Source organism: Procambarus clarkii, chromosome 10, assembly GCF_040958095.1.
Source record: "Procambarus clarkii isolate CNS0578487 chromosome 10, FALCON_Pclarkii_2.0, whole genome shotgun sequence".
NCBI lineage: Eukaryota > Metazoa > Arthropoda > Malacostraca > Decapoda > Cambaridae > Procambarus > Procambarus clarkii.
Window position 1 is genome coordinate 29,483,727 of NC_091159.1, and position 26,941 is coordinate 29,510,667.

Consider the following 26,941-nt stretch of genomic DNA (forward strand, 5'->3'; position numbering starts at 1 on the left):
AGTGGTGTGTCTCTTCATTTGTATTCTGTTCTCTGCTTCGTCATTCTACTACTATATACTGTTTCGTATATTTTTATATGCACAGAAGTACTTCAGAGTAATGAAACATTTCTTCATGCTATTTACAATGCTACTACCAATAGTAAAATGCTTTCTCAATCTTTACACAATAATACCTACAGACGCTTCTTCAGATTTGAACTTTCAAAACTGTTTGTATCTGTCGGTGTGTGGTGAGAGTGGATAGAGTATTGTACACCCAGAGAGGTGGACTTCAAGAAATTGTTCCTGTACTATCAAGTCAGCAAACTGTATTTCCCATGTGGAGTGTCAGCTAGCTTGCGCCATCTGTTGAGATACATCTTCAAACATTGGATAAACGAGGGGATGAGATTTCCCATCCTTTAGTGTTGCCTTCCTGAATACTGCTAGCATGTTGTCAGGACTGATCTTGATGAATCCATGCAGTAGAGCCATCTTGAGTGATGTAGTCACCTCTCCAACCTCTGTCTAGCTGGTGGTAAATGTTTAGTGCCTTACCGGTTAAGAGACAAATGCTACAGCCCTTTCCATCTCGGCCCATTCTGATACTAGGAATGTGCACTAAAAGTGCTCTATATAGGCATCCAAAAGAGTTATCCTTCTCTCAAAAAGTTGCCAAGTTGGGTAATTTGCACAGCATCAAACCACCCTAGACTCGTCGTGATGTCACGTCCGTGGCCACTCTACTCCTCTCAAAAGTGACATGCTCTCTGGCCAATTGTTCTGCCCCCTTTCATGTTTTCTGGTCAAGTAAGTACCCTTGTTTATTTGCGTACATGTTCTCATATCTTTGTGGTACTTAAGTGTAACCCAGTGAGACTGGATTATTTCCAACACACACCAGAATTTATGTGGATACAAATTACTGTTCTCCCAAGCATTATTAGAGCTCCTAATTGTCATTTGACTAAAACGGCAGTTTTAGTCAAACTGTCAGGCAGCTGTTATTAGTGGATTGTGCATATTGTAATGCTAAGCTAGGGTCTCTCATTACTTGCTTATACAACACTCTGTAATATAAAGACAATTATCTCCCAACCATGTGTAAATATGTGTGTGTGTTTTCTTTAGTAAATAAACTAGTGTTGTAAGTTTACATGGTTGTATCAGTGAATCCCTCCTTCCTCATATGTAAAGTGTACTACAGGCTCGCCTTAGCCCATACTACTTGGAACATTTTGTTCCAAGTAGCGAATCTTAAACAACAACATTCCTCATATGTACGGTAAGTTTGTCCTCCTCATCAATGGAATCCATTTATGTTAGCACCACATTAATAAATATTGCTGAACAGATTCTCTTATTCACTGCATCAGCAGGTTGAGTCAGACATGACCTATATCTGGCAGATCTATATCTGTGATCATATACACATGATCTATATCTGGCACTCTGAATACTATGGTGTTGCTTTAGGCACACCATAGTAATCACACTATCTTGGGCTGGACGGTAGAGCGACAGTCTCGCGTCATGCAGGTCGGCGTTTAATCCCCAACCGTCCAAGTGGTTGGGCACAATTCCCTCCTCCCGTCCCATCCCAAATCCTTATCCTGACCCCTTCCATGTGCTATATAGTCGTGGTGGCTTGGCACTTACCCCTAAAAATTCCTTCCTTCTAGGCACTTAACACTTGTTGATAACCACTGTGAGTATTCATCCCTCCTTCCCTAGCACCGCTGCATACACAGGTGGTCATAGTTAGGTAATCTCGGACAATATATCGGCACTAATCTTGATCGTACAACATTTTCATGACAATTAGATTTTAGGCTTTTGAATTAGCTTGATCCTGGAAGTTGGAAAATTTGAATGTTTCTTGACTAAATCAGTTGATGAGGGTCTGCTTCTTGTCAACTTTTAGCAAATGTAAAATATCACATCTAAGAAACATGGCCATTTAGCAAAATGATTTGATTCTAAATGTGGATTTTTTCTTTTCAGGGAATGGAATATCAGATTCTTCCTGAGCATGGGTTGTGTGCCCGGGCACTGTATGATTATCAAGCCGGTAAGTAAATTTTTAGTCACTTTTTCAGTACATAAAAAGCTTAAGAATAAAAGATTTTCAGTGTTATGGGAATATAATTAGGTATTCAGTAGTGTAGTATTAATTATGAGCCTGTTTCTAGGATTTCTAGCAAAACTGTAGTTAACAAATCTAAATATCTGATACATCATTTTAACTATACTACCAAATACTGATAAGTGCACAGAATTATTTTAGTACTGTGAAGGAAATGATACAGTAGTAGAACAGTAGAGATGACAATGTATTACCCTTGTGAGAAAGGTCTTCCTTATCATCAAAATATTCACCTATAAAAATACAAGGGATAAAGATATAAGTACTGTATAGTATAAAGTTATGTGTACACAAGTGGACCTAAACATATAAGAACGTAAAAGCATCAGTCATCGTATTGATCCAAGTGAGGCTGGTTGTAATTATACTCACTTTTTTATATCAACCTTAGTTTTAGAACTTTGCAAGGTATTAATTGATAGTGTATACTATAATCATCAGAAGCTTCAAAACATTATAAGACAAAGATTATAGGGAAAATGGGACACCACAAGCATAGCTCTTATCCCTGTAGCTATTTTACACTTTGGTTAACACTTTGTCTGCCTGTTAACGTTATTTCAGGTAGGTAATTACTTGTATAACATTACTTAGTATGTACTTTGCTCCATTTATCCAAAAAATCCTATTATCAAAGCAGTGTGTACTTATAATCTTTCTGTATAAATGTTTTTCGTAATTAAATCCATTGTTATGAGTTCTATTTCAATTTAAAAATTTTAAAACCTAATTTATATTCCCATTATCAATTCTTTTTTTTGTCCACATGTATACTAAATCATGTTGCCCATTGTTCTATGCCACCCAAGATGCTATAAGACAGATGTGAAGTATTGGGGCATTGACTTTGCATTGTGTCCTTTCTGTAGCATCGTGACTAAATCTCCACAGCAAAATTCATGCAGTGTGTCTACAAGAAGGGAAGTTGGATACTATATACTATATAGTATCTTAGTATAGTTAGTATACTATACTTAGTATAGTAAGGTCACCCATATCTTGTCACTTTAAATTTTTGTATTCCAGGTGGAATACATTTCACCGCGTTTGTTTTATGCAGTGAAATGATTTACATTTGGTTTTTCACAAGCGCATTGTCAGATACTCTTTCTACAGTTTCATTATTCATTTTGTTCCATGTGTAATTTATGTATTTATATGTTAGCATTTTGATGCCCTTCTTTTGCAGCTGATGACACCGAGATAACCTTTGATCCTGCAGAGATCATCACCAACATCGATCAGATAGATGAGGGTTGGTGGCAAGGCGTTGGCCCTGATGGCATGTTTGGCCTGTTCCCAGCAAATTATGTAGAACTCATCAACCAGTAACCTGTTTGAATCATGTTGTTTCCAACAGGTGTTATAGCTTATTATGCTGAGGTGGGCAGTGAACCCAGTCATTATTTCCATAGACATTTGACAAGCGAAATATATAATTGGTGCATTTTGTAATCGATATGTATGTTTAAAACCTGATATGCCTTAGTTTTAATCACATTGCATATTGATGGCTGCATTGATAAATTATTAAAAAATTACTTACTTTATGGACTTGACCACATACATGTACAAAATAGAAATAATGTATTTGCAGTTATCATGTTGACCTAAAAACCTGCAGTAACATTATATTTGACAGAGCTCATTGCTCTCTGTTGCACATATCCCGAATAGAGAAGTGGAAAATTAATATAATTTGTCAGTGGTAACTCATTTATCAAGCTAAAGTACTTCTATGGTACTTGTTGCTTTGATTAACTACAGTATATAATTAATTTTACCTTGTAAATCTGTAAATATGAAAGTTCATTTCATATGTCATGCAGAGAAACTAAGAGCATACTACCAGGTTTTAGGTACAGTACCTAAAATCACTGTTTATACTCAGGTAGTTCACACTAATTCTCTCTTATGTTGTCTTATAAAAAGTCTTCCCTGTGCTCTCACTTTTAATGATTGAAAGATATATGGTAACTTCTGATTCCGATCAGTCATATTTCAGTTTGAACTAAACTTGCTCCCTTTGGTTAATTTTCATAATTTATGCATTATCATTATGCACTTAAGCATTTTCATGTGGTGGGGTGGCGTCACCCCCAATAAAAGAAGATTATAGATACTGAAGAAAAGCATTTTGTTTGTTTATTTACTATATCATTCATAAAACATTAGATAGCATCACAAATCAACAAGCACCACCTCATTCCAGTAGTCATCCGCAGCAATAACCTACCTACCACTTCACAAGATCAGGCGATATACAGTACTGTACAAATGTACTTTCACTCAGTTAAAATATACATGCAATTCCCATTGTAAGGAACAGGAGCCTATGTATATATATATATATATATATACTTTAGGTACTTTCCCCCTTATTTCACTAATTCCCAGGTACCTATTTACTTCTAGGTAAACAGAAGCATTAGGTGTAAGGACACTAACTAGCCCAACTATGTCCTAACCTGGAATCGAACTTGGGATGTACTATAATATATTACATTTCTTATTTTGTATAGTAATTTAATGTTCCTAAAATTTAATAATTGAACATTATAGTTTTATATAGTAGTCATTAAGAGGCTAAACTGATTAAAAAAAATAATTCTGGCTTCATTAAAAAGGTTTAATGTAATAGCTGGTTGTATGGCTTTAACATTTTAGAGTTCTATTTGAGAGCTCATTTAGAATTCATTTGTTCAAGAAGTAATAGCAAACATCTACGTATCCTGGTAATCATTCATTGAAAGTGATGTAGTGAGGAGCTTGAAAACAATGTCTCTTACGAAGGTACATTTTCTTTTAGACTCCTGACTGTAAACTGAAATTTATTTCCATAAATTTGGGAAGACATTCATTTGCATTATTATAGTGAAGACACCAGGGACTTGGCACTAGATATAATTGCATTTGTTCCAAATTTTTGATAACCCAACCCAATGATTCTAACTTGTTAAGATTGCAGTATATTTTGATAGCACCATAATATTTCATGCCTGTGAAGATACTGAGCACTTAGTTAAATTTCACCCAAAGGAGCATACAGTTCTGTTTGAGCTTTATGCTGTCCATATAGTGTACACAATGTGGCTCTGGAATGGTGCGGGCCTTTCATCTGGAGAAAGCTTGGAAGTGGTAAAGCAGCTCAGGCTGCTTATCTTTGATCCTGGTGTGATTGAAGATGGGCATCATGATGAGGCTTTTACTCTTCCCTTGATGGTACTTAATATTGTGCTAAGGTGTTTGGGTAGCTTTTACTATATATTTGTTATAGAGCCAGTTGGAAGTGAGTCTACACAGTGGTTGTAATATAGTTTGTAGGTCTGCAACCAGACAAGATTTTTTATACATCACCAGTGACCTCTAGATTGTTAGTAGAATAATGTTAACAGTTATTGTAAATTAACAATATAGCTCCTTTGCTGGAGATGCAGGAAGGTTTGAAACAAAAATGCATTTTTTTTTTTTTAAGTGCGTAACTTAATATTTTAGAAAATTCTGCAAGGCGTGTGCCTCGCAAGTGATACTTCTTTAATGAGGGTGAACTCTCACCAGTGATATTAAAAAAGTTATCTGCAACAGATATGAAGAATTCAATGTATAGTACATGGTATTTAAAAATGTGTTTAAAATCCATTAAAATAATTTAGCCCTGAAATTTATCCTAAATATGGACCTCTTAAAAAATTAAATTCACACACTATTTAATAAGGCTTTGTGACCCTATGAGCATTGTGGGTTTGTGTTAAGAAACATTGGTCTTCCCTTTTTGTGTGCCAGTATTAAGGTAAGAAGTAAGAATACTGTATTCCTCTATGGAAAGTCTCAATATCACAAGTCCTTGAATTGGACAAGGTAAAGAAAAAAATACCCTAATTTTGTTAGACTAAATTTACGACAAGGCAAACAAACAAGATTACTACTTTAGTAATAGTAAACGGCTTGTTTTTGCCCAAGTCTCTTGGCAATTATCCGACATTATGATTGTCTTTATTAGTATCGTACATTATTTATAAATGTAACAATAAGAGCTTTACTTGGAGTGGTTGAATATAGGTTAAGTGCATGGGAAATATTCTTCAATGCTACTGCCTTGAGAAATGGGAGACCCCCCAAAAGGCTAGAGTAAAAAGGTGTGACAAAATAAATACTGTAGTTATTTTTTTGTTTTGTTTTTTTTATATCATGAAGCTTGAATTATTAGTGGGTAAAAAGACAAATTCTGTTACCTACTTTGATTAAATTAAAGTGATTGAAGGTTTCAGTTAGATACACACTATTACTTGAAATGGAATTTGTACTGATTCTGTATAAAAAATTTATTTTGCACGGACTATACAGTATTTACTGTTTATGCATTTAGTCATACCGTACATTCGTCCTACATTTATCATTAGGTGAAATAATTTTATGCATACAGCCAGTTGGGTTGTGTGATGTCCATCGCAATGGATCAAATTCTACGTTTTACTTAAATATGGTTTTGTTTTGCAACTTCTTAAAAAAATAGGTTTTTACTTCGTTGGATTTTTTTTTATACAAAACCATTTAGTGCATAAAGGATCATTAAGTATATGGTTACCAAGTAATATCTACTGCTGGATAAAAAATCATGTGAAGAGCTAGCAGAAAATATCTATTGTCAAGGTATCAGATGTTTGTTTAATATTCGGAAGCATATTTTTTGTTCAAGATTATAGTGACAGTTTGTTGAAATAAAGTTGACCTGTCAACATTTTGGGGGAATAAATTTTATCTTCATTGCTAAAGGCTTTCTCAATTGATTGCAGCATAATTGTTGTATATTTTTTATGAAAATTTTGTCTAGTGTGGGTTACCCAATTTGATCAGATGTTTTGATAATTTTTGCTAATTAATAATTAACTGGTCATCTGTTCCCCTTGAAGATATCTAAACTTGAGTACAGTAAGTGGTATTAGTTATTGTGATTTTAAATGTCCTAATAATTTGTTCTTATTAATCGGAGAATATTACATACAAGCACGGACTGTGGTATCCCATGTATTTACCATAGTTTGCATTCGGCTCAAATGTTAATGATTTTACCTGCCAGTCATGGCCCAATTTTATTAAAATCCAATGGAACATGTTCGTTGTATTTTTTAAAACCTTCCGTCTTTTGTTATATCTCGCATAGAATGTTTGTATGCAAAGAAGGGGAGGCTTGTCAATGTCATCAAGATAGAGTTGTATTTGATATTAGGATTTTGTTCTAAAATATATTTTTAGGAAAATATGAATTTTGTACAATGATTGTAATTCCCAAGAGATTCTTGTGGTCATTAATTTAGCAATTCGAAGAATTATTTTTTTTAGCTGCATAAGTGTTATATATAAAAGGTTGAACAGATATAGAAAGCCACTTGAGTCTGAAAGCTTTTGATTAAAAAAGTACATTATTGGCATATTAAATGACAGTTCAGTATAGGTTTTAGAGTTGCAGTGCTTATTGTTGGGTCCATGTCCATTCTTGATATGGGGGGACATTCACTAGACATGTTTTACTGCTTAGTTAATATAAAATTTTGTACGTGTAAAAATGTACAAATAAATTTTGTGTATTTCTAATAATAAACAAAATTGGTTGTTTTTTGTGTTGAGATTTTCGAGAAATGAAACAAAGAAATCTCACAAAATTGTGAGAGGTACAGGGATTATTTTAAAATAATATGTCCAGCCACTTGGACTGGACGGTAGAGCGACAGTCTCGCTTCATGCAAGTCGGCGTTCAGCACCCGACCATCCAAGTGGTTGTGCACCATTCCTTTCCCCCCATCCCATCCCAAATCCTAATCCTGACCCCCTTCCAAGTGCTATAAAGTTGTAATGGCTTGGCGTGCTCTCCTGATAATTAAAAAAAATTAATATAAAATTTAGGACATATTTCAAGTTGGTGGGATTGTACTCCTTATATTCTGTATTTTGGCTTTGAGATTTTTTAATTGAATGTCAAACGGCTTTTAAACAAATTCTTCAGGGAATCGATTTTCATACCCTAATATGACACCTTGGTATATAGGATTTGTACTTGGTGCAAACCACATATTTGCACCAAGATATGCATAGTACAGTATAAGGTTTTAACACTAGCAATCTGATGCATTTGACATAATCCTTGGTTATATGGTGATCGCTGTGACGACTAAAATGTTATCTGATTTAAAAATTGGAAAAAATCACTTCATTATTCACTCTATATCTTCATGTATCTCTAAATACGTGAACACAGTGTGGGTACAGCTTACAGCCACCATATTGGGTATCAGGCCCAACCTGATATCACCTCAGCCAACTACTTCCATCACTCAAGACCCATGTATTGCCAATTGTGATTTAAGGTGTATGTATTTTCATTTTCTGATTTCAAGTGTTTTTCTTGTCCCTTACAAAACATTTTGTACTGGAATTATTTTTTATACTACAGTATACATCTAGTCACAATAGATTAGAAAAAATCTAAAATTTACTGGAACACATCTCCAGAATGAGAGAAATTTTGGAGCAAGATGGGGGATGAAACCAGTCTCCTGGGTAATCTCGGATGAATCACGGCATACTAAAAGTTATGCTATACATAACCCATGGATCACAGTATACTAATCTGAAATTTGTCTGGATCCACTAACAGTGGAGGCACCAAGTAAGTAGCCAATCCAGGTTTTACATGTAACCTGCATACACTCTGGTGCAAGCGGGTAATGGTTTTCATCAAACCCTCCCATCAAGTAAACACTGAAATCACAATAACATAATGTATCTCAAGATAAAACGGTGGCATTTCCCATATCTAGACCTGTAACAGATCCCTCTAAACAGACCAAATAATTGCCACCAGATCTCTCCTCCAAATTTTTAATTTTTCAGAAAAATGTCAGGATTCTAGAGAGGGGCCCCTTGTAAAATCTAGATCATTAGGCAAAGTAATTATTAAAATGAGTTCCCAAGATATTTACTCTTGGGAACGTTTAAGAAATTTTTGAGCATAGGGGAAGTTAATAGGCCTGGTTCATTTGGTGTTATGACCCTGTCTGAAAAATTATTTTTAAGGTGTTGGATCCTGAGATGTACTGAGGGAGAAATCTATAGGCAGGTTCTTTTGGTGGTAGATCACATGATAGGATAAAATATTAATTTTGCTTCATGAAATACAAATAAATAATAAATATAATAAGATACAAAAATTGTCATGATTAAAAAGAAGACAAACTTTCAAATATATTAGCACCACAAACAAGCATGAAACAATTACAGTATTCAGTAGTGAGAATAGATAGAATGAAACCTTGAGAAAGAAATAGTGGACAAATGTAAAACAGAACTATGAACCATTAAGTTCATGAAATGCAAATTGTAAGAGAAAGTCCAAATTCAGAGTACAAATGGGACAGACTCTGTAAGGAAATGTGTGAAACATGAAATGAACAGTTCCAAGGTGTGTTTGTGCGGAATACGATTTTCAAAGAACTAGCCGCAATAACGATTTTCAAGTACAAAATACTGTAGAAAACTTTTGAGTAACTAGAGATAAGGTAGGAAAGCTGCTCAAGGAACAAACATGAAACTTTACTAACGTGCAAAAAACACAATTTCAATCTCTGAAAACAAGCAAAGAAGATCCTCTGCCATGCTATTGCTTTACTTACAAAAGGGTTTAAATCAGTGTTAACTTCACTAAAAAAAAAAAACTAATTAAAACTTTTTGAGCTGTATTTCCCCAGTTTTGATTTCTCAATGAGTAGTTTTACCACAAAACTAAAGTAATTTTGATAAGAAAGTATCAAATCATTATGATTAGATAGCACTCAGAAGGGATATTTGAATGATTTAGGATAGGATGAGGGAAAGGAATAGTGCCCAACCATTTCAATGGTCAGGGATTGAATGGCTGCAAGAAGTTAGGCAGTCGCTCCACCATCCAATCCAACCACAACACTGGAATTTTGTATGCACTGAGTCTTGATACTTTTAATGTTTCAATAATTCTTTTTTCATGTAGTTGATACAGTACTCATATGGCCCTGGAATCTTTTAACCTCTCTTCCTGTAGTGATTGAGCTCCAACACTGGTTGTATTTCATGATTACCAGATTTTAGTCAAGTTAGCTGGGTTCCCACTCACAGTGGTGTTGACTCTACTGGCCTTGGAGATTTTGTCACTAAAGTGGCCATTTGTGCCTGTTCTATCTTCCAGAAACGAATTTCTTGGCCAGATTTCAAGTCATTCATTACATAAACAACAATCATTTGAGTGATAAATAGTTTACTATTAGGAATAATAAATTACATACTGTACTTTCAAATGAGACCTGTCTCGGTGACCTTTCTCCCATCATTGTAATGAAGTGCGAAATGTCTCTGGCTATATTAATTTAATGTATTTTCCATGTATGATTAACTCTCGTACATTTAATTAAACAGACTTGCATCTTACTCTCAGTACCGCATTGTTCTGCTAACAGTCAAGACACATTATAGAATATCCCGATTCTCAGAAAAATTGGAAGTTTAACCTTCCCATTGACCTCAAGTCATGTGTCCCTCAATAAAATCAACAGCGAATCAGATTCTTTTCACATCATACGTCTTATGTCTTTCTGCTCTCGTACTGGCATTCTGAAAGTATGTAAGAACTTTTTAATATTCTGTGGCACAGATGGTTCATTGTAGCCTTCTGGGTTTAATTTGTTTCAGTAATTACTTATAAGTATAGTATAATAATACAATAAATTTAAATTTTGAAACTATCATAAAAATGTTCTTTTAACAGTGAAAATGAAATAGTGAATGCACAAAATGCTCTGGGTCCAAAATGATAGGAATAACATATCCTAATTTTGTAAAAAAATATATGCTACACATAATTAGTGGCTTTGTCAAAATAAAATGCCTACTTAGTACAGGTATTCACTGTATTCAGATGCTGTGTATTTTTTTTATAAATGTAATAATAATATCATTATCATCATCATCTTCGTTATTATTGAAGGTGAAGGAAAGACCCAATTTATGTTTAAGTGTGCATATTAAAAACCAAAATTTGAAATGTAACCTACATCCTTTCTCAAGGTGCTGTATACAGTCTTCTGCAGAACATTGTATATACTGTAGCACCTTTTAAGTATATTGGAGCTAACACCAGTATCTAGACTCCATTTCCAAATAATGCCTAGGGATTGTGATAATTTGTTGTGGTTTTTGACGAATTTAGAATTCCAGGAATCTGGTCCTGGTGCAGAGTACATGGGCATGCTGTCTATGGTTACATTATTATCCAGTGGTGTTAGGGTGACATCTGATATATGATTCAATGTTGGTATTATCACTGTGATATTGATAGATATTGTGTTCTATCTAGACTAGATATCATTGTGTTCAGGAATTCACTGAAAGCAGAATTGTACTGTATCCTTAGTATTTAATTAATTTCTTTGTTTTCATCTGTGAAAGTCCTATCTTCCTGGCTAAATGGTCCAATGCTAGATTTGGTGGTTTTTGTTCTAGATTTTTGCAAAGGAGAAAAGGTATATTGGCCTCCTCTCTTTTTCACTGATGGTTTTTTGCTCTTTTTTTTTTGCTTCTCCTTTTATGATTCTTGAAACATCAGCTCAATTGTTTCTATTTCCCTACATAGCCTTCATTGTTGTTCTTGGGATGGGGTTGCACCATTTAACTGTTCTTCCCTGCTTATTTCTGTGAGATTTTGGTTTGTTAGTTTCCCCATTATCAGTTTATTATTAAAATTAAATTGGCTGAACTGTCCTCTTAGATTTGAGACTGGCTGCACAGGACTGTTGTCCATAATAGTTTGAACTTTGATTAGGTTCTAATCTGAGTAACATGTATTTGTAATCATTATGTTCCTATCCCATTCATTGTAAAAATAAGATCTAAGGTGTTTTCTGGTTGATTCTACAGTATTTGCTGGTTTAATGCAAATCTATCACACATCCAAAAGAGGCCATTTCTTTGTGATTGTTCAATTAGACTATTTCCTGGGATTCCCTCTGATAAAACTGTATTTTCCCACCGTTTTATCCATTTTAGTTGCTGTAAGTTGAAGTCACCAAGCAAAATAATGTTTAGGGCTGAGATTCTGAGGTTTTCTAAGCAGCATTCTATTTTCATAAGTTGATCTTTAAACTGCTGAAGATTTGCATCTGGTGACATATATATATATACAAGGACAATAACCATTTGGGATATCTGTTTTGATTATAAGCACTTCCACCATATCGTTTGCTGTGGTGAGTAGCTCAATGCAGATGAGTATGGCTTTGATGTACAGGCTGACGTACCCCAGTTTGTATCTTGTGTTTTCTGTCACATCTGAAAAGGTTGTGCTCTGGTATTCAAATTTCACTATCAAAGTAATCCTTTATAACAGTTTCAGTTTGGGCTGCAAGCACTGTATTTCTCATTTAGGAGTCGTTATAAAATAGACTATTTTACATGTTGATACCCTGAAATGTTGGCAAATATGAATATCATATTTGTGGAAGGGTTGGACATTTTATTCGAATGATGAGTGTTAATATTTGTGGTTCTGAAAGGCATTGCCACTATCTTTGTGTCTTGTTTAGCATTTAACCGAGATGTTGGTAGAGTCTCCGTGGTGTAGTGGTAAGACACTCGCCTGGCGTTCCGCGAGCGCTATGTCATGGGTTCGTATCCTGGCCGGGGAGGATTTACTGGGCGCAATTCCTTAACTGTAGCCTCTGTTTAACGCAACAGTAAAATGTGTACTTGGATGAAAAAACGATTCTTCGCGGCAGGGGATCGTATTCCAGGGACCTGCCCGAAACGCTACGCGTACTAGTGGCTGTACAAGAATGTAACAACTCTTGTATATATCTCAATATCTCAAAGTCTTGTCATTTCTACCTGTCATTTCTTCTCTCTCTTGCTAAAAAAAATGCCCTGGTATATAGAGTTGTGGTTATTTTCATAATGGCATTTGGTTTTATTCACCTGATTCCTCTGTCATAGCATTTTTTTTTTTTTACTGAGATTTTAGTTCTGGGTGGAATATGCAACCTTTGGAACTTTTATCTGTACTAAGAGATTTCTACATTTCCTTGTGTGATTATACTTTATTTGCATACCCATTTGATTTTCCCTATAGCTCATATACCCCGTTTATAATGCTGACATGAGAGAAGTAATGTCTCACCTCATGAGGGCACAAATCCCAGGTCCCCAACTTCGTAATAGGTATAAAATCTGTTCTGGCACACTCCCAGGGACCCCAGTTTCATAATAGCAATAATATATGTTCCAACACACTCCCAGGACCCCAATTTCATGATAACAATTATGTATGTTCCAATACAGCTCCCAGGACCCCAGCTTCACGATAGGAACACTGCATATCCCAGCACTGGCCTTAGAACCCCAAAAGAATTGAGTGAAAAAGCATGTTCCCATCACCAGAAATTTTCTTAAAAATCGAGAGCATTCAGGCAACATATACTGTATATGAAGTGTACATATGTCTGTACACCACTACACTGGGCAATAAAAACAAACTTAACACTTTAGGTTTAGATCAGATATATTAACACTGCATTTTTAATAGATTATAAATAAATGGAACAATTTACCAGATAAACACGCAATTACCGTAACTTGGAAAACATGAATACATTTGAAGACGTCAAAAATAATTGGGTATTAACAGCTATATATATGCTTTACCTTGTATCAATCAGTAAGTCACTTCTAAATATTTTTCCATCAAACGCACAATATTTTATCATGTGCAATATCCAGTATAAAATGAACTAAATAGGTATATGCAATTATATATCTATATATTTATATATAATTAAATAAATATATAATTTAAACACCTAGATAAGAGAAGCAATATTTTTAGAATTGGGAATATGAAAATAAAAATATATAATAGTGATCTGCTTCAGAAGTCACAGAACTCTGTAACAAAAATCATACGTAATAGTAACATGTCTCCATAAAATAAATATTTGATAGCAGTACAAGTAAATCCTGACATTTCACGATGATGGATATTACGTATTCACATATCTAACTTTATATTTGCAAAGTCTGGAAATGACAATGTTAATTAATTGTAATCCAGATGATATTTAACTAAATATCCAGTCAACAGTAAAATAAAAAAGTAGCAATTAGTCCTTTCAGCCGCTACTGTTGGTGTTCATCAATATCCACGAAGATGCAAATTAACTTCTTGTATATAAATAAATAAATAAAATAAATAAATAAATAAAATAAATAAATAAATAACAGACCCTTAGAGCGGTGCGTGGTACTTTACTGTCCAGTTGACAGTAAACGTAGTAAATCCTGGCTTACAACTTTTTCTCTTGGTATTCATCAATATCCACGAAGATGACTTAAGTAATGATGGCATACAGATCCTTTGAGGGTTGTGTGGTACTGGGCCTCCAGGAAGTACTCTGCATTATATCCAGTTGACAGTAAACGTAGCATTGGCTTGTAACTTTTTCTGTTGGCTTTTATCAACATCCATGATGGTGCAGATTGATAATTTTTCAATTATAATCCCAGAGAGTTCCTTCAGGAAGTTTGCTTGGGCCTTGATGTCCAAGGTGCAGGTGTTGAAATATGCCCTTTTGATTCCATTTCTGCAAACAATTGTCACTAATGAAATAATCGCATAACAGTATGGGTTCGAGATCAGTCTCCTATAGCAAACCAATATTTTACAGTACAAGTTCTTTATTTCTGATTGCTAGATGTAAATATTTGTTAATTAGTAATGGGATTATGATATATTTTTCATAAAGTACTTTTAATCGACCAGATTAATGTTAATTAAAGCTGAACAATTTAATTTCATTAATATTTAAACTTTTTAACGATCACCGGACTTTATTTATAATTAATGCATGTAACGACACCATGAATTTCGCATTTAATACAGATCTGAATCAAAATACAGTGCCTCATACAAACACGTTCATTTGTAAGTGCATTTATTAATAACTATTCTTACGATTTTTTTAAATGTAATTAATATTATAATTGGTCTCAATAAAAGGGCCCAGTATATAAATAATGAGCAAATCATTATAATTTATGGTGTTGCCAAAAAATGAGCAGGATGTTTATATACTAAAATATAATAAAAGCCTATTCTTGAGCTATGACAGAATTGGATATATCTTTACAATTATATTGCCGAGGATTCATTGTGTCGATGTTTATGCGCAATACTCAGATTCATAAAACATACATACATCATTTCTGCAATTTTATCAACAAAGCAACTTATAGTTGCGTAGATTATCTATAGTAGGCATTAACACAATTTACCAAATTGCTTCAAATTCCTTAAACTGCGTTGTTGTAAAAAAATATTAATTTTCGTTTATCGAAAGGTATCATATACTGGTACCTTTTCTTTGTGTAAATTAAGAAAGTCATAAAGTAAATAAATTTCGCCACCTCAGGTTCCAAAAGTGTTTATTTAATAATTTATATATAAATATAAAGTGTGTTTGTTTGAGGTTAGGGCCAGATGCTTGGGGCTAGCCTCATCAAACTTTGCAGGGGAGACTGGTCGTTGTCCAGGGATGCTCACAGGCGGGGTTGAGCCCCATAACCCTTTTACATGAAATGGAAAATTACACTAATTTCCAATGATGCCTTTGATAATTACTTATTTACTTCCAATCTCACTAAATATCAGACTAGCTTCGAGTACTGACCAGGGAGAATTCAGTCTGAGCATCAATCCTTAACTATTCGCCCCTGTTCATCCATCAGTAAATGGGTCCCTGGTTGTTAACTGATTGGCAGGTCATGTTCCAGGGTAAGGCTCACGAGCTATGGGAAAGAAAAGCTCTCAGCCTGCTAACAAGAGTAAGAAGTATTGTTCCTGTACTCGCTTGTAAAAAAATCTAAACGTATAGATTTTTTACAAGTATCTTAACACGTTCACCATCTTGCTTTTCATAACAGAAAACTTCCATGACTACAGGTTTTTGAATAAGCTAAGAAACCCACGAATTTAGAGTTTTGACGGTGGTTTATTATGGTATGCCAAATTGTGTTGGAGAAGTGTTTAAAATGTATTAGGAAAAAGTCTAATGTACGATGTGACTTGTGTTCCTCTAGGATATAAATTATGTGTAATGAAGATGTACACAATGAATTAAATTGTTATTTAATCACTTAGATTGGTCATCTTTCTGTTCGTGGGTACTTGCCCGAAACGCTATGCGTATTAGTGGCTTGAGGTATTGTATGTACTAACTCTATCTATAAATCCAACATGATGTTTGTAAATCAACTATGCATGTACTTTTCTTGAATACAAATTTATTTATTTATTTATTTTATTCGCTAGGTTCGGGAATTTTAGTGACATTGTGAACGCTCCATAGGACGGGCTGAATGATCTATTGCCATGATGTTGGATTCAGGATCCAATCAGGATTCTGGTGTAGGTAAATTCCAGTATTGCTGCAAAGTTTTACCATGATGCAGATTGTGATGTATAGATATGCCTATGTTTTATAGGCATTATATTATAGATATGCAAAACTAGTAACGCCGGGTACGAGGTAGTTTAAAATAACTAGATTAAATTACTGTACTGTATGAATTTTCGCAGGTGGCGTTATTTTCAACACATTCTGCAACATGTACAATAAAGTGAGAAACGATACATGTATACTTAATTGAATGTTTAATCAAAATAAGGAAAAGGTTTACCTTACCTTCCACCAATATTTTTCATGGCCTTAATTATCCATTCCTTATTTTCAACAGATATTTCTTTAAAATTAAGTTCTAGATCCTGACAGTTAAGCTCTGTGAAAGATGCTGGGTCGCATTCTTCAGGGATGGCAATGGTGATGCGAACGATCTGGAAGGCTTCACACCCGCGTCTGGTGAAGCTTCTTAAAGTTCTGAGCGCCCCAGGCGTTTTCAGTCGGACACGTAAAGTTCTGGCACTATTTGCCTTACAGATCAACTCTTTTCCTTCTTCCTGTTCCCCAAGCTCACCCGTGAAGTTCACCAACATGCCCCATGGGTGTAGGGTACGGAGAAACTTGTCAGACGGCTCAGTACTTCCTGTTTCATCATGATGCCAAAAGTGCAACTCTACTTCAATTTGTTTGTGCTTCCCATATCTCCCTTCTAATTTGGTTGGAAAACTCTGCATGGTACTTAGGAATTCTGGGATATCAAAAGGATCGATGGTATTAGGAATGTCAATCTTCAAACTTTTAAGGTTAACTGGACAAGACCCAAGGAGTTTAAGAGCAGGAACAACAGTCTTGTCATTTACTACCCAATGAGATTTAGGTAAAAATCTTTCGACAATGAAATCTGTAACAGTTTCATCACCCTTACTCTCAACATAGAGGTCCCACCAATAGCTGTAACTTTCCGCAGTAAAACCTGCATTATCGATAATATTTAGTACTTGTTTCACAATCATTTTGTCCATTTTTTCATGAGAGGTCAAATGTCCAATAAGAAATAAAAGAACAAAACTAAAGTCTTTCCAGTTACTCACTTGCTGTTCAATATCTCGGACAGTAGTTTTCTTTTCTGTTATGCATTCCGTTAAGAATCTAGAGGCATAATATGCCTGTTGAGGTCTGTTCATAAAAGAAAGCTCTCTCGTAGTAGGTTGTGAATAGTGGTTGGAGTTACATGTTAGATATGGTAGTAGCACGTCAATAAGATCAACATTAAGACCCTTTACGGATTCTCGTATTTCATCTACCATGCTTTCTTGCAGAGTATACATTTTATTCTTGAGAAGCATCCATGCTGACTTTCCTAATAACTTAGGCAATACGTGATACAATATGTCTTTGTCAGTTACATTGGTCGTGCCTTTGCGATTTTCCAACTTTTCTGTGCTTTTGTTGAATAAAGCATCATGTAGTTCAGTTCCTGTTTGCACTTTAATCTTACCAGTTCTCCAATGGACCATATAAAGAGCAGCAGTGAGTGGAAGTCTCAGATGACCTAGAATGTTCCTCCCAGCACCTCTATGGTGATACTCAACAAATTTATTCAGTGTTCTCTCAGCTTTACGATTGTTACACATATGCTTGTAAATAGCTTTACCCATTCTAATTTGTGAGAGATCATCAAGTTCTGAGACCTCAATAGTATGAAAGTTAACATGTTTTTTTAATATGAGAGTTGTGGTGGCTCCAAGTGAGTCTGGTCGCGTCGTCAGAATAATGCGTTTGTTGCCAAAATGCTCAAATATTTCATCAACAATGGGAAAGGTATCTCTAGTAGTTTCATCATATCCGTCTATAATAAAAATTATATCTAGTCTCTTCATAAACTGAAGAATTTTGTCAATTTCAAAATCTCTGCAAGTTTTTGTCAACATCTGTTCCCTCATTACATTTTCAAAAACCTTAGACTTAACTTTGCTGTGTTCAATAAGAAACACTAAATCAAAATTATCGAGATCATCAATTATGCCTGATCTTCCAAGCCAATTTTGCACAAGATTGTAGCAGATAGTCGTCTTTCCTGAACCTTCAACGCCATTTATTATCAAAACTGGAGTTATTACCTCTTCTTCCGCTATCCTCTTGGTAGCTTTCAGCACCTGATTCATGCTAACTTTTGTTTCAGTGCCGCCAATACCCAATGGTGTGTAAATTTCGTTTGTAACCAGTTTAGCCACGACTTCACCTTTAGAACTTTGGTAGCACTGATCATCTGTCCAGGTGAAAGGATTTGCCACTTGTAGCTTCTTGTGGTGATCTGATAGTTCTCTCTGAGCCATAATTAGCTTATGAACTTCAGTGTCATTTGAAAATTTATGGAAAACGTTTTTGTCTAATGACAAATCTTGGCTTTGAACCATACTTTCTTCGGAAAGTTTTAGCATCCTTAATATCTCGCTAAGGCTTTCTTTAAAGTCAGTTTTGAATTCCTGACTAACCTGCGTATAGATGTTTTTAATTATCTTCCAAAACTTGTGTAGCTCAGCTCTAATTTCATTGTTACTTTGCCCATAATTTTTGCAAATCTTGTACTTGTAATTCTTTACTAACTTGATTTGGCTCCGACATTCTGGATCCAACCACTCAAATACATTGCCACATATTTCCACAATAACGTTGAATGCAAAATGTACATCCACTGTTTTCTGCTTTTTAATATTATGTGACAGACATTCACTATATTCAAATTTCCTCTTTGCTCGTTCAGGACTCCAGTGCTTATTCGTAATGCAATAATCGAATACAGACATGTTTCCATTACAAGATTTGATGTACTGCTGAGAATAGAGAACTTTGAGAACATCAGTAATGACCAGCTCTCCAGCCTGTGTCACATAGTTATACAAAGCATCAAATTCACAGTTCCTTGTTAGATCCAAGTTCGAAATTGCTTCCTCTGAAGGTAGGATAGTAGTTGCATATGAATGCATGGGAATTGCCTCATCCGAGGGTGTGATGGTTGTTTTATCCGAGGGTAGGGTAGTGTTTTTATCCGAGGATTTGGGAGATTTCTCATTGGGCTGTTTGGGCTCCGTCCTCCGAGGTTTAGTCTTGGAAGTACATTTCGAGTTCATCTTGGAAGCCACTGAAAAGAAGTGTTAATTAACTTTAATTTTCTGTGCAATAATATGAATTTTACACGATTTTTTTTAATATAAAAAGAATATTTAGCCTACGAACAAAGTACAGTTAATAAGGAATAAACAATTAACAAAAGTCTTTAGTAAAACGTGAAAAAACTCTTCTGCTAGGTAGACCTTTAGATCTGTAAGTGTGGGTTATAGTTTTCACTCAGCGTCCAAACGAGTGGCTTCTGATTTATCCATCCAATTAAAAAAAATGGATTGGTTGGTACAGCGGCACCCTTGCTTCTTACAAGATTGGCGTTCGATCTATGATGGTCAAAGTGGTTGGGCATTGTTCCTTTACTGGTTTTATATATCCTTTACAAGTGTTATATAGTCACTCTAGCTTAGCAGTTTCTCTTGACAATTACCTTACCTAGACACACAACTCATCCTCAGGCTATGCTCGTCCAAGTTGCATCAGACTCCAAAAATTCAATCGTCAATTGTAACGTATTGAATACCAAAAAACGAAATTTCATCAAATATACGGTAATATTAAAGTCTATTATAATTTTGTAGTTAGGCGTTCGATAGGTTAGGTGTTTCATCTCTGATGACAATTATTTGTGTTTCAGTACCGTTGTGTTGTGTGGTGCATTTAGAGAGGTGCTATTGGAAAACAGGATAAAAAAAGAGGGAAGCACTGCTGTAAACATTGCTAATCAGTTGAGTCATATGTGAAGGGGAAGTCTGGTTAACGTCCATATAACGGGCTAGCATATACAGTAACAATCTGCCTTTAGTTGATATTTATTTTTGAACTAAGCTAGGATGTATTCAAGATACGAGAATACGCAAAATTAGCAATTGTTTCCTTTAATATATTTGTAATTCAATCTATTCACACGTTTCATTCATCAGTATAACTGCGCTGAATTCCTTAACATTAAATATGACACATTTGATCACAATTTGTGATGGAATTAATGAATTTGCAACGTGTATTAAATAAGGTTTTCTGACTGTTTGGTCATATAAAATACCTGGATTTTAATTTATAATAATGATTTATTAAGGTAGAATTTTATTCTACACTGTTGAAGACATCGTAGAACAATAAATTCCATAAGACTGAACAAGAATATACATAATATAATATTCATAAAGAGCGAAATTGGTTAAATGGAAAAGGATATACCCTGATCACAATTTACGATTCGAATAATAATTCATTTTGTCGGAAACAGGCAGCCAGAGTATATACCCATGTTAGGTTCATATCGAAGTCCCCCTCAAGGTCGCAGACCTTGCCCAGGATACAACCCTACAAGCTAATTCCTGGGTTACTGCTAGGTGAAGAGTGGCATTAGATAATAGTAAATGTGCCCAACCATTTCTGTCCCACCCGGGATTCGAACCCGGAATTTCCAGTTGTGAGCCGAGAACGAACCCAATGTTGGCCAAGTGAAATGGGAAAGGCAACTTATTTGTTGCCTTTTATCCTTCATTTGGCAACATATTTGGCATCAGTTGTCTTCTAAAGACAAATTGGTGAAATATATCTAAGCCATAGAAACTAGCGCAAAACGTAATTTGATATACAAAAAATAAAGGTTTAGTAGCTTCGAATTTGGGACTATTACGTTGTTGTAGACCAATGCCCATTTTAAAATAAAAATAATGATTGAAATCTTCTCGTTATTTGACTGGCTTTAGCTCACCAAACCCAACAATTTATCAGAGACATATGCAATTAACTGTTTACAATAACAGAACAAAGTAAATATTTGTATAGCAACAAATCCAATTAGTGGCAAAATCTGTCGCCAATATTGCATCACAGCCTAATTTTGGTATACATATACATCTTAGGTAATTTGTAACGCCTTTACTTTCAGAGCGTGTGAAATAAACTTAGTAGAAATTCCATACGTTTCTGTACCTCAGACAATATCTACTAGACACCTTCACATACCTAAGGACTAGACTATGCTTTTTATTTGATTAATTATTTGCCAGCATCGACTAGGTATGGTAATTAAGCGCGGTCATCGGGAGCAGGAAGCCTACATGCAAGCTGGACGTACCATATTCTGAGGTTATCTTGAGATGATTTCGGGGCTTAGCGCCCCCACGGCCCGGTCCTCGACCAGGCCTCCTTTCTGTTACACATTCCCAGGAAGCAGCGCGTTGCAGCTGTCTAACTCACAGGTACCTATTTATTGCTTGGTGAACAGGGGCATCAGGGTGAAAGAAACTGCCTATTTGTTTCCGCCTCCGCCGGGGATAGAACCCGGAACCTTAGGACTACGAATCCTGAACGCTGTCCACTCAGCCGTCAGGCCCCTGTAATTATTTATCTGAATTTACCTGAGGGCCACTAACACACTAGTACCCTCGACGAGGATAGGAAGCCGGCGGTTTGTCAAAAGGCCCCCATTTGCTCTGATGATTTTTTCCAGCTGGATTTTAAAATTTAGCAGAGTTTAGCATTTGCGGCTTCGGCGGGTAAGCGGTTCCATGGGTTTATAACCCTGTGAGTGAAAAAAAACATAATTTTCAGTCCTACATTTTACTTCACTGTGATGTCCAAAGGACTTGGAAAGGATGGGGGAGGAAGAGGGATGGGGAAGTGAAATTCTGTAAGAGGATTTGAGTGTAGAGAGAGAGAGAGCTTTCAAAGTTCGGTGGCCTGTCCACCATGGGTTGGCATGAGGTCTGGGTCGTTTGTTTGGATGTGTGATATGTAAGGTTGTCCGTGTATTGGCTGGGGTGGCCAGTGTGTGTGTCCAAGCTGTGGTCTAGTAACCTTTTAGCCGGTGGAGTTGGCTTCATTGAATTGCCTATCCTGTACTGTTGATTGGGTTATTATATTTGTTTAACCAACTGTACGTCAGGTATCTAATGCTTGTGTTTGCTCTAACAAAATTTAAATCTTGCTAAATTTTTATTGTCGTGTATTTTCATGCTAGAAAGAGATTTTATTTTGGTTTGCAATCTTTTAAAATATATTCAGCTGTCAAATTTTCATCACAATACTTGCAAAGATTTCATTCTTTTACTTTCTGTCAACGCCTTTTATTCCATTCTAAGAAAATAGACAGACAGTTTATTTTCTTTACCTGCTTTCTGGTTACATTTTCAATGCCTTAATTGCCTTAAATTTGATGATGACTTAATTTCTAGTAGGACAACTAATCTATTTTCAGTATGATGTTGCTTTTTCATCAGCTCTTAATTTTTTCTTATGTTACTGTATATCGTTATCAATTAACCCCACGTGGCTCGATGCCCTGCATATGTGGAATCTGACTTGTATTATAGTACCATTCGTGTATATCTTATGTGCACTGTATTTGATGTGGTTATATTTCTATCATGTCATTACAGCACTCCTAGTTCTAATGACTATGTGTGCTGTAAAGTGAGCGCCCTAGTACTAGGTCACAAATTGAATACAATTTACAATTTTTTTTATACAATTTTAAATCAGAATTCGGACTAGGAGGCCAACAATTAAATTTAGTAATTATATAACGTTAACACGTCTATTTAAGACATTATACGTGGTTAACATTGTTGCTATAATTGACAAGGTTGTCACTATAATGGACAAGGTTGTCACTATAATGGACCAGGTTGTCACTATAATGGACCAGGTTGTCACTATAATGGATCAGGTTGTTACTATAATGGACAAGGTTATCACTATAATGGACCAGGTTGTCACTATAATGGACCAGGTTGTTTCTATAACGGACCAGGTTGTCACTATAATGGACCAGGTTGTCACTATAATGGACCAGGTTGTCGCTATAATGAACAACGCTGTCACTATAATGAACAACGCTGTCACAATAATGAACAACGCTGTCACTATAATGAACAACGCTGTCACTATAATGAATAACGCTGTCACTATAATGAACAACGCTGTCACTATAATGAACAACGCTGTCACTATAATGAACAACGCTGTCACTATAATGAATAACGCTGTCACTATAATGAACAACGCTGTCACTATAATGAACAACGCTGTCACTATAATGAACAACGCTGTCACTATAATGAACAACGCTGTCACTATAATGAACAACGCTCTCACTATAATGAACAACGCTGTCACAATAATGAACAACGCTGTCACTATAATGAACAACGCTGTCACTATAATGAATAACGCTGTCACTATAATGAACAACGCTGTCACTATAATGAACAACGCTCTCACTATAATGAACAACGCTGTCACTATAATGAACAACGCTGTCACTATAATGAACAACGCTCTCACTATAATGAACAACGTTGTCACTATAATGAACAACGTTGTCACTATAATGAACAACGCTGTCACTATAATGAACAACGCTGTCACTATAATGAACAACGCTCTCACTAAAATGAACAACGCTCTCACTATAATGAACAACGCTCTCACTATAATGAACAACGTTGTCACTATAATGAACAACGCTCTCACTATAATGAACAACGTTGTCACTATGAAGCCGAATTCAATATTTAAAGCCCAATCGGCATAGACGCAGATTTACCTATTGAAAATAGACATAATGGCGTCTGGAACGTATCGCTCATTTGAATAATCTTACTTATTTGCGCTCTATTATAATTATCTTATGCATTATCGTGAGGTTCTTCACTATGAAGAAGGGCATGACACCTCCACGATCTTCCCGGCGTCTTAAGGGTCTTGCACCTGCCGACAGACGCCAGCCATCGTGGCGGCTCTTATTGTCTCTACATAACTCACTCAGGCCAGGATAATTCACCGCTAACTCGGCACTAGCACCTTGGAAACCCACTACACCACAACACACAGCCTGATATAGGCCTATATAGTTCATTAGGTACATAATAAGAGCAAGAAGAGAGAGAGAGAGAGACAACTTACTTGCTGTGTGGAGCCCGTCGCCGGCCGCCGCTTGACCACAGTTGCCAGCTCCTCGTCCCACCTTCACCTTCCAGAACTCTCTCCTTCTCTAACCTCTACTTCCATTTTATTCAATGATATTCAAACTATACGAGCTGAAGAAAAATTAGTTCATTTATTAATTATTTTTTGTTTTTTCATAAATATGTGGTTTATAAAATATTTGTAGCGTTAATTTAATTAGGAAAGGTGTATTTCCTCATAAGGTGTTTGACACTTAAAAATGATCAAAAACGCTTATATATATATATATATATATATATATATATATATATATATATATATATATATATATATATATATATATATATATATATATATATATATACATATATATGTATGTATGTATGTATATGTATATGTATATTGTACGGTATATCACATATTCAAAATCTTACATCAAATCCTTCACAAATAATATCGCTAAAGTTAAAAAAGTTTCATTAGCGTCGTACTGGTGTTATTTGTTTTATTAAACATTTGCAGCCTGTGCGAAAAGTATTAATATTAACAACATTAATTGTAACGCCATTTTAGTATTTAATTATTTTGCCATTAAAATTTCATACGCCAATACTGACAAATAATTTACTAACATTTATTTATGACATATTTGACATATTATTTATAACTTAAAAGTGACATTGTCGCCTAATTTAATAAAAATAATGCTTAAACTCTAATTTTTATTATTTCGAACCCTATAAATTGTAGATATGGCAATACTGTCAATTTACTAACGTCTGCATATATTATTATTTTTAAATGATATTTTTAACAAGCTTTATAGACTTACTCATGTCTCTATGGTGTATTTAACTATATTATTTAGGGAATTGTTGTAAGCAGGTGCTCTTGTTGACATGTTCATATTTCAATGACAGTCCCTGTTATGTCCCGCCAAAACACCTTTGCAGTTAGTATAGGCCTACCACATTCAGTTATGGAAATATTATAGACCCTGAGGTTTCAATGAGGAATTTATAAATGAGTAGTGAGCATTTGTTTCCTGGTTTCCATTATTTGAGCTCATCATGTGGGTTTAGGAAACTAGGCTGCGTTTTGGTGATCTAAGTTTTAAATTATTTTCAGATGATACTGATATCCAACGATTTCATAACTATCATTTTTAGGAGGATAGGATCCATTCTATCCTCCTAAAATGACAGTGCATATAGCAACTATTTGGTCAAACGTACAAAAAAGTACTGTTCGACCCTGAGAAAGCTATCATAACCTAAGGCTTAGGCAGTCTTAGGCCTAATATATGCTATCTTAGTCCTAATAAAGTTAATATATGCTTACATTTGGTTTTGGATAGTTTCTCCGTTCCCTCTACAAAGTTAACAATAGATCTTAATTAAATTTAACGTGAACCTTAATGAATCTTAAATTAATCATTCTTAATTAAATTGCACGTTAATTTGTTTAGGTGTCCAATGTTCCATTTTTGTAAGTTCAACAAAATATTTGCTCTACATTCATTTTAGGGAGATGGCCTGTTATCACATGGATGTACGTAAGTTAAGGCAAACACCAAGAGAGAAAGTGCTAAGCCATTACGACTATATAGCACTTGGAATGAATGTAAGAATAAGGAGTTGAGATAGGACAGAGGGAAGGAATGGTGCCAAACACATGGGCGGTCGGGGGATTGAACACCGACCTGCAAGAAGTCGGTGTTCTTGCCACCGACAAGAAGTCGGTGAACTGGACGATATACCGTCCTGTAAGAGTTGTTGGATGTATACGTAGAAAACAATTATTTTGCAATTTTCGGCACATGTGATGAAATAGACAGCTTCATTATACTAAAAAAAGATCTAGTTCACTACCATTTATTTGCAAATTACTTTAGACTTAATTACAATGCAAGCTTATTTGCCATCATAGCCGGTTATATTATCTTTTGCTCGGTTATATTTGAATTTGAATTATAAGTAATGTCATTGTAGCGTTTAAATTGTAAATTATGTAAACATTCAACTGAGCACACATGGTTGCTTTCATCTGCTTGGCTGATTGATGTCCACTTCAGGTGTTGTAGTGAGCGTTATGGTGGTTTATGTGGGGCTGTAGTGTGAGTTATAATGGTTTAGGTGAGTGACAGTAGAGTGTGTTAAGAGGAATATGGTGTGAACAGAAGTGTGGGCTATGGTGGTTTAGGTGAGAGGCAGTAATGTGGGGCAATGGTGGTTTATTTAAGGGGCAGTAGTGTGAGCAATTGTGGTTTAGGTGAGAGGCGTAGTGTGGGCTATGGTGG

At 35.3% G+C, this 26,941-nt stretch overlaps 2 protein-coding genes across 5 annotated transcripts in view; one reads left to right on the plus strand and one right to left on the minus strand.

Moving 5' to 3' along the window:
- LOC123745832 (Actin binding protein 1) overlaps nucleotides 1–7,241 on the plus strand; it is a 62,490-nt gene extending 55,249 nt beyond the window's left edge. For all 4 annotated transcript variants that reach the window (XM_069321809.1, XM_069321810.1, XM_069321808.1 and 1 more), the window contains 2 exons: nucleotides 1,987–2,053; nucleotides 3,318–7,241. In XM_069321809.1, coding sequence (XP_069177910.1) covers nucleotides 1,987–2,053; nucleotides 3,318–3,460 — 210 coding nt within the window. In that variant the 3' untranslated portion in view covers nucleotides 3,461–7,241. The remainder of the gene's footprint in view (nucleotides 1–1,986; nucleotides 2,054–3,317) is intronic.
- Nucleotides 7,242–13,685: 6,444 nt separating this feature from the next.
- On the minus strand, nucleotides 13,686–24,775 carry LOC123745823 (uncharacterized). The gene is made up of 3 exons (XM_045726853.2): nucleotides 24,640–24,775; nucleotides 16,882–19,738; nucleotides 13,686–14,781 (listed from the first exon to the last, which is right to left on the minus strand). Coding segments are annotated over exons 1-3 (3,042 nt in total). The 5' UTR covers nucleotides 24,641–24,775; the 3' UTR covers nucleotides 13,686–14,597.
- Between the last annotated feature and the right edge of the window lie 2,166 nt (nucleotides 24,776–26,941).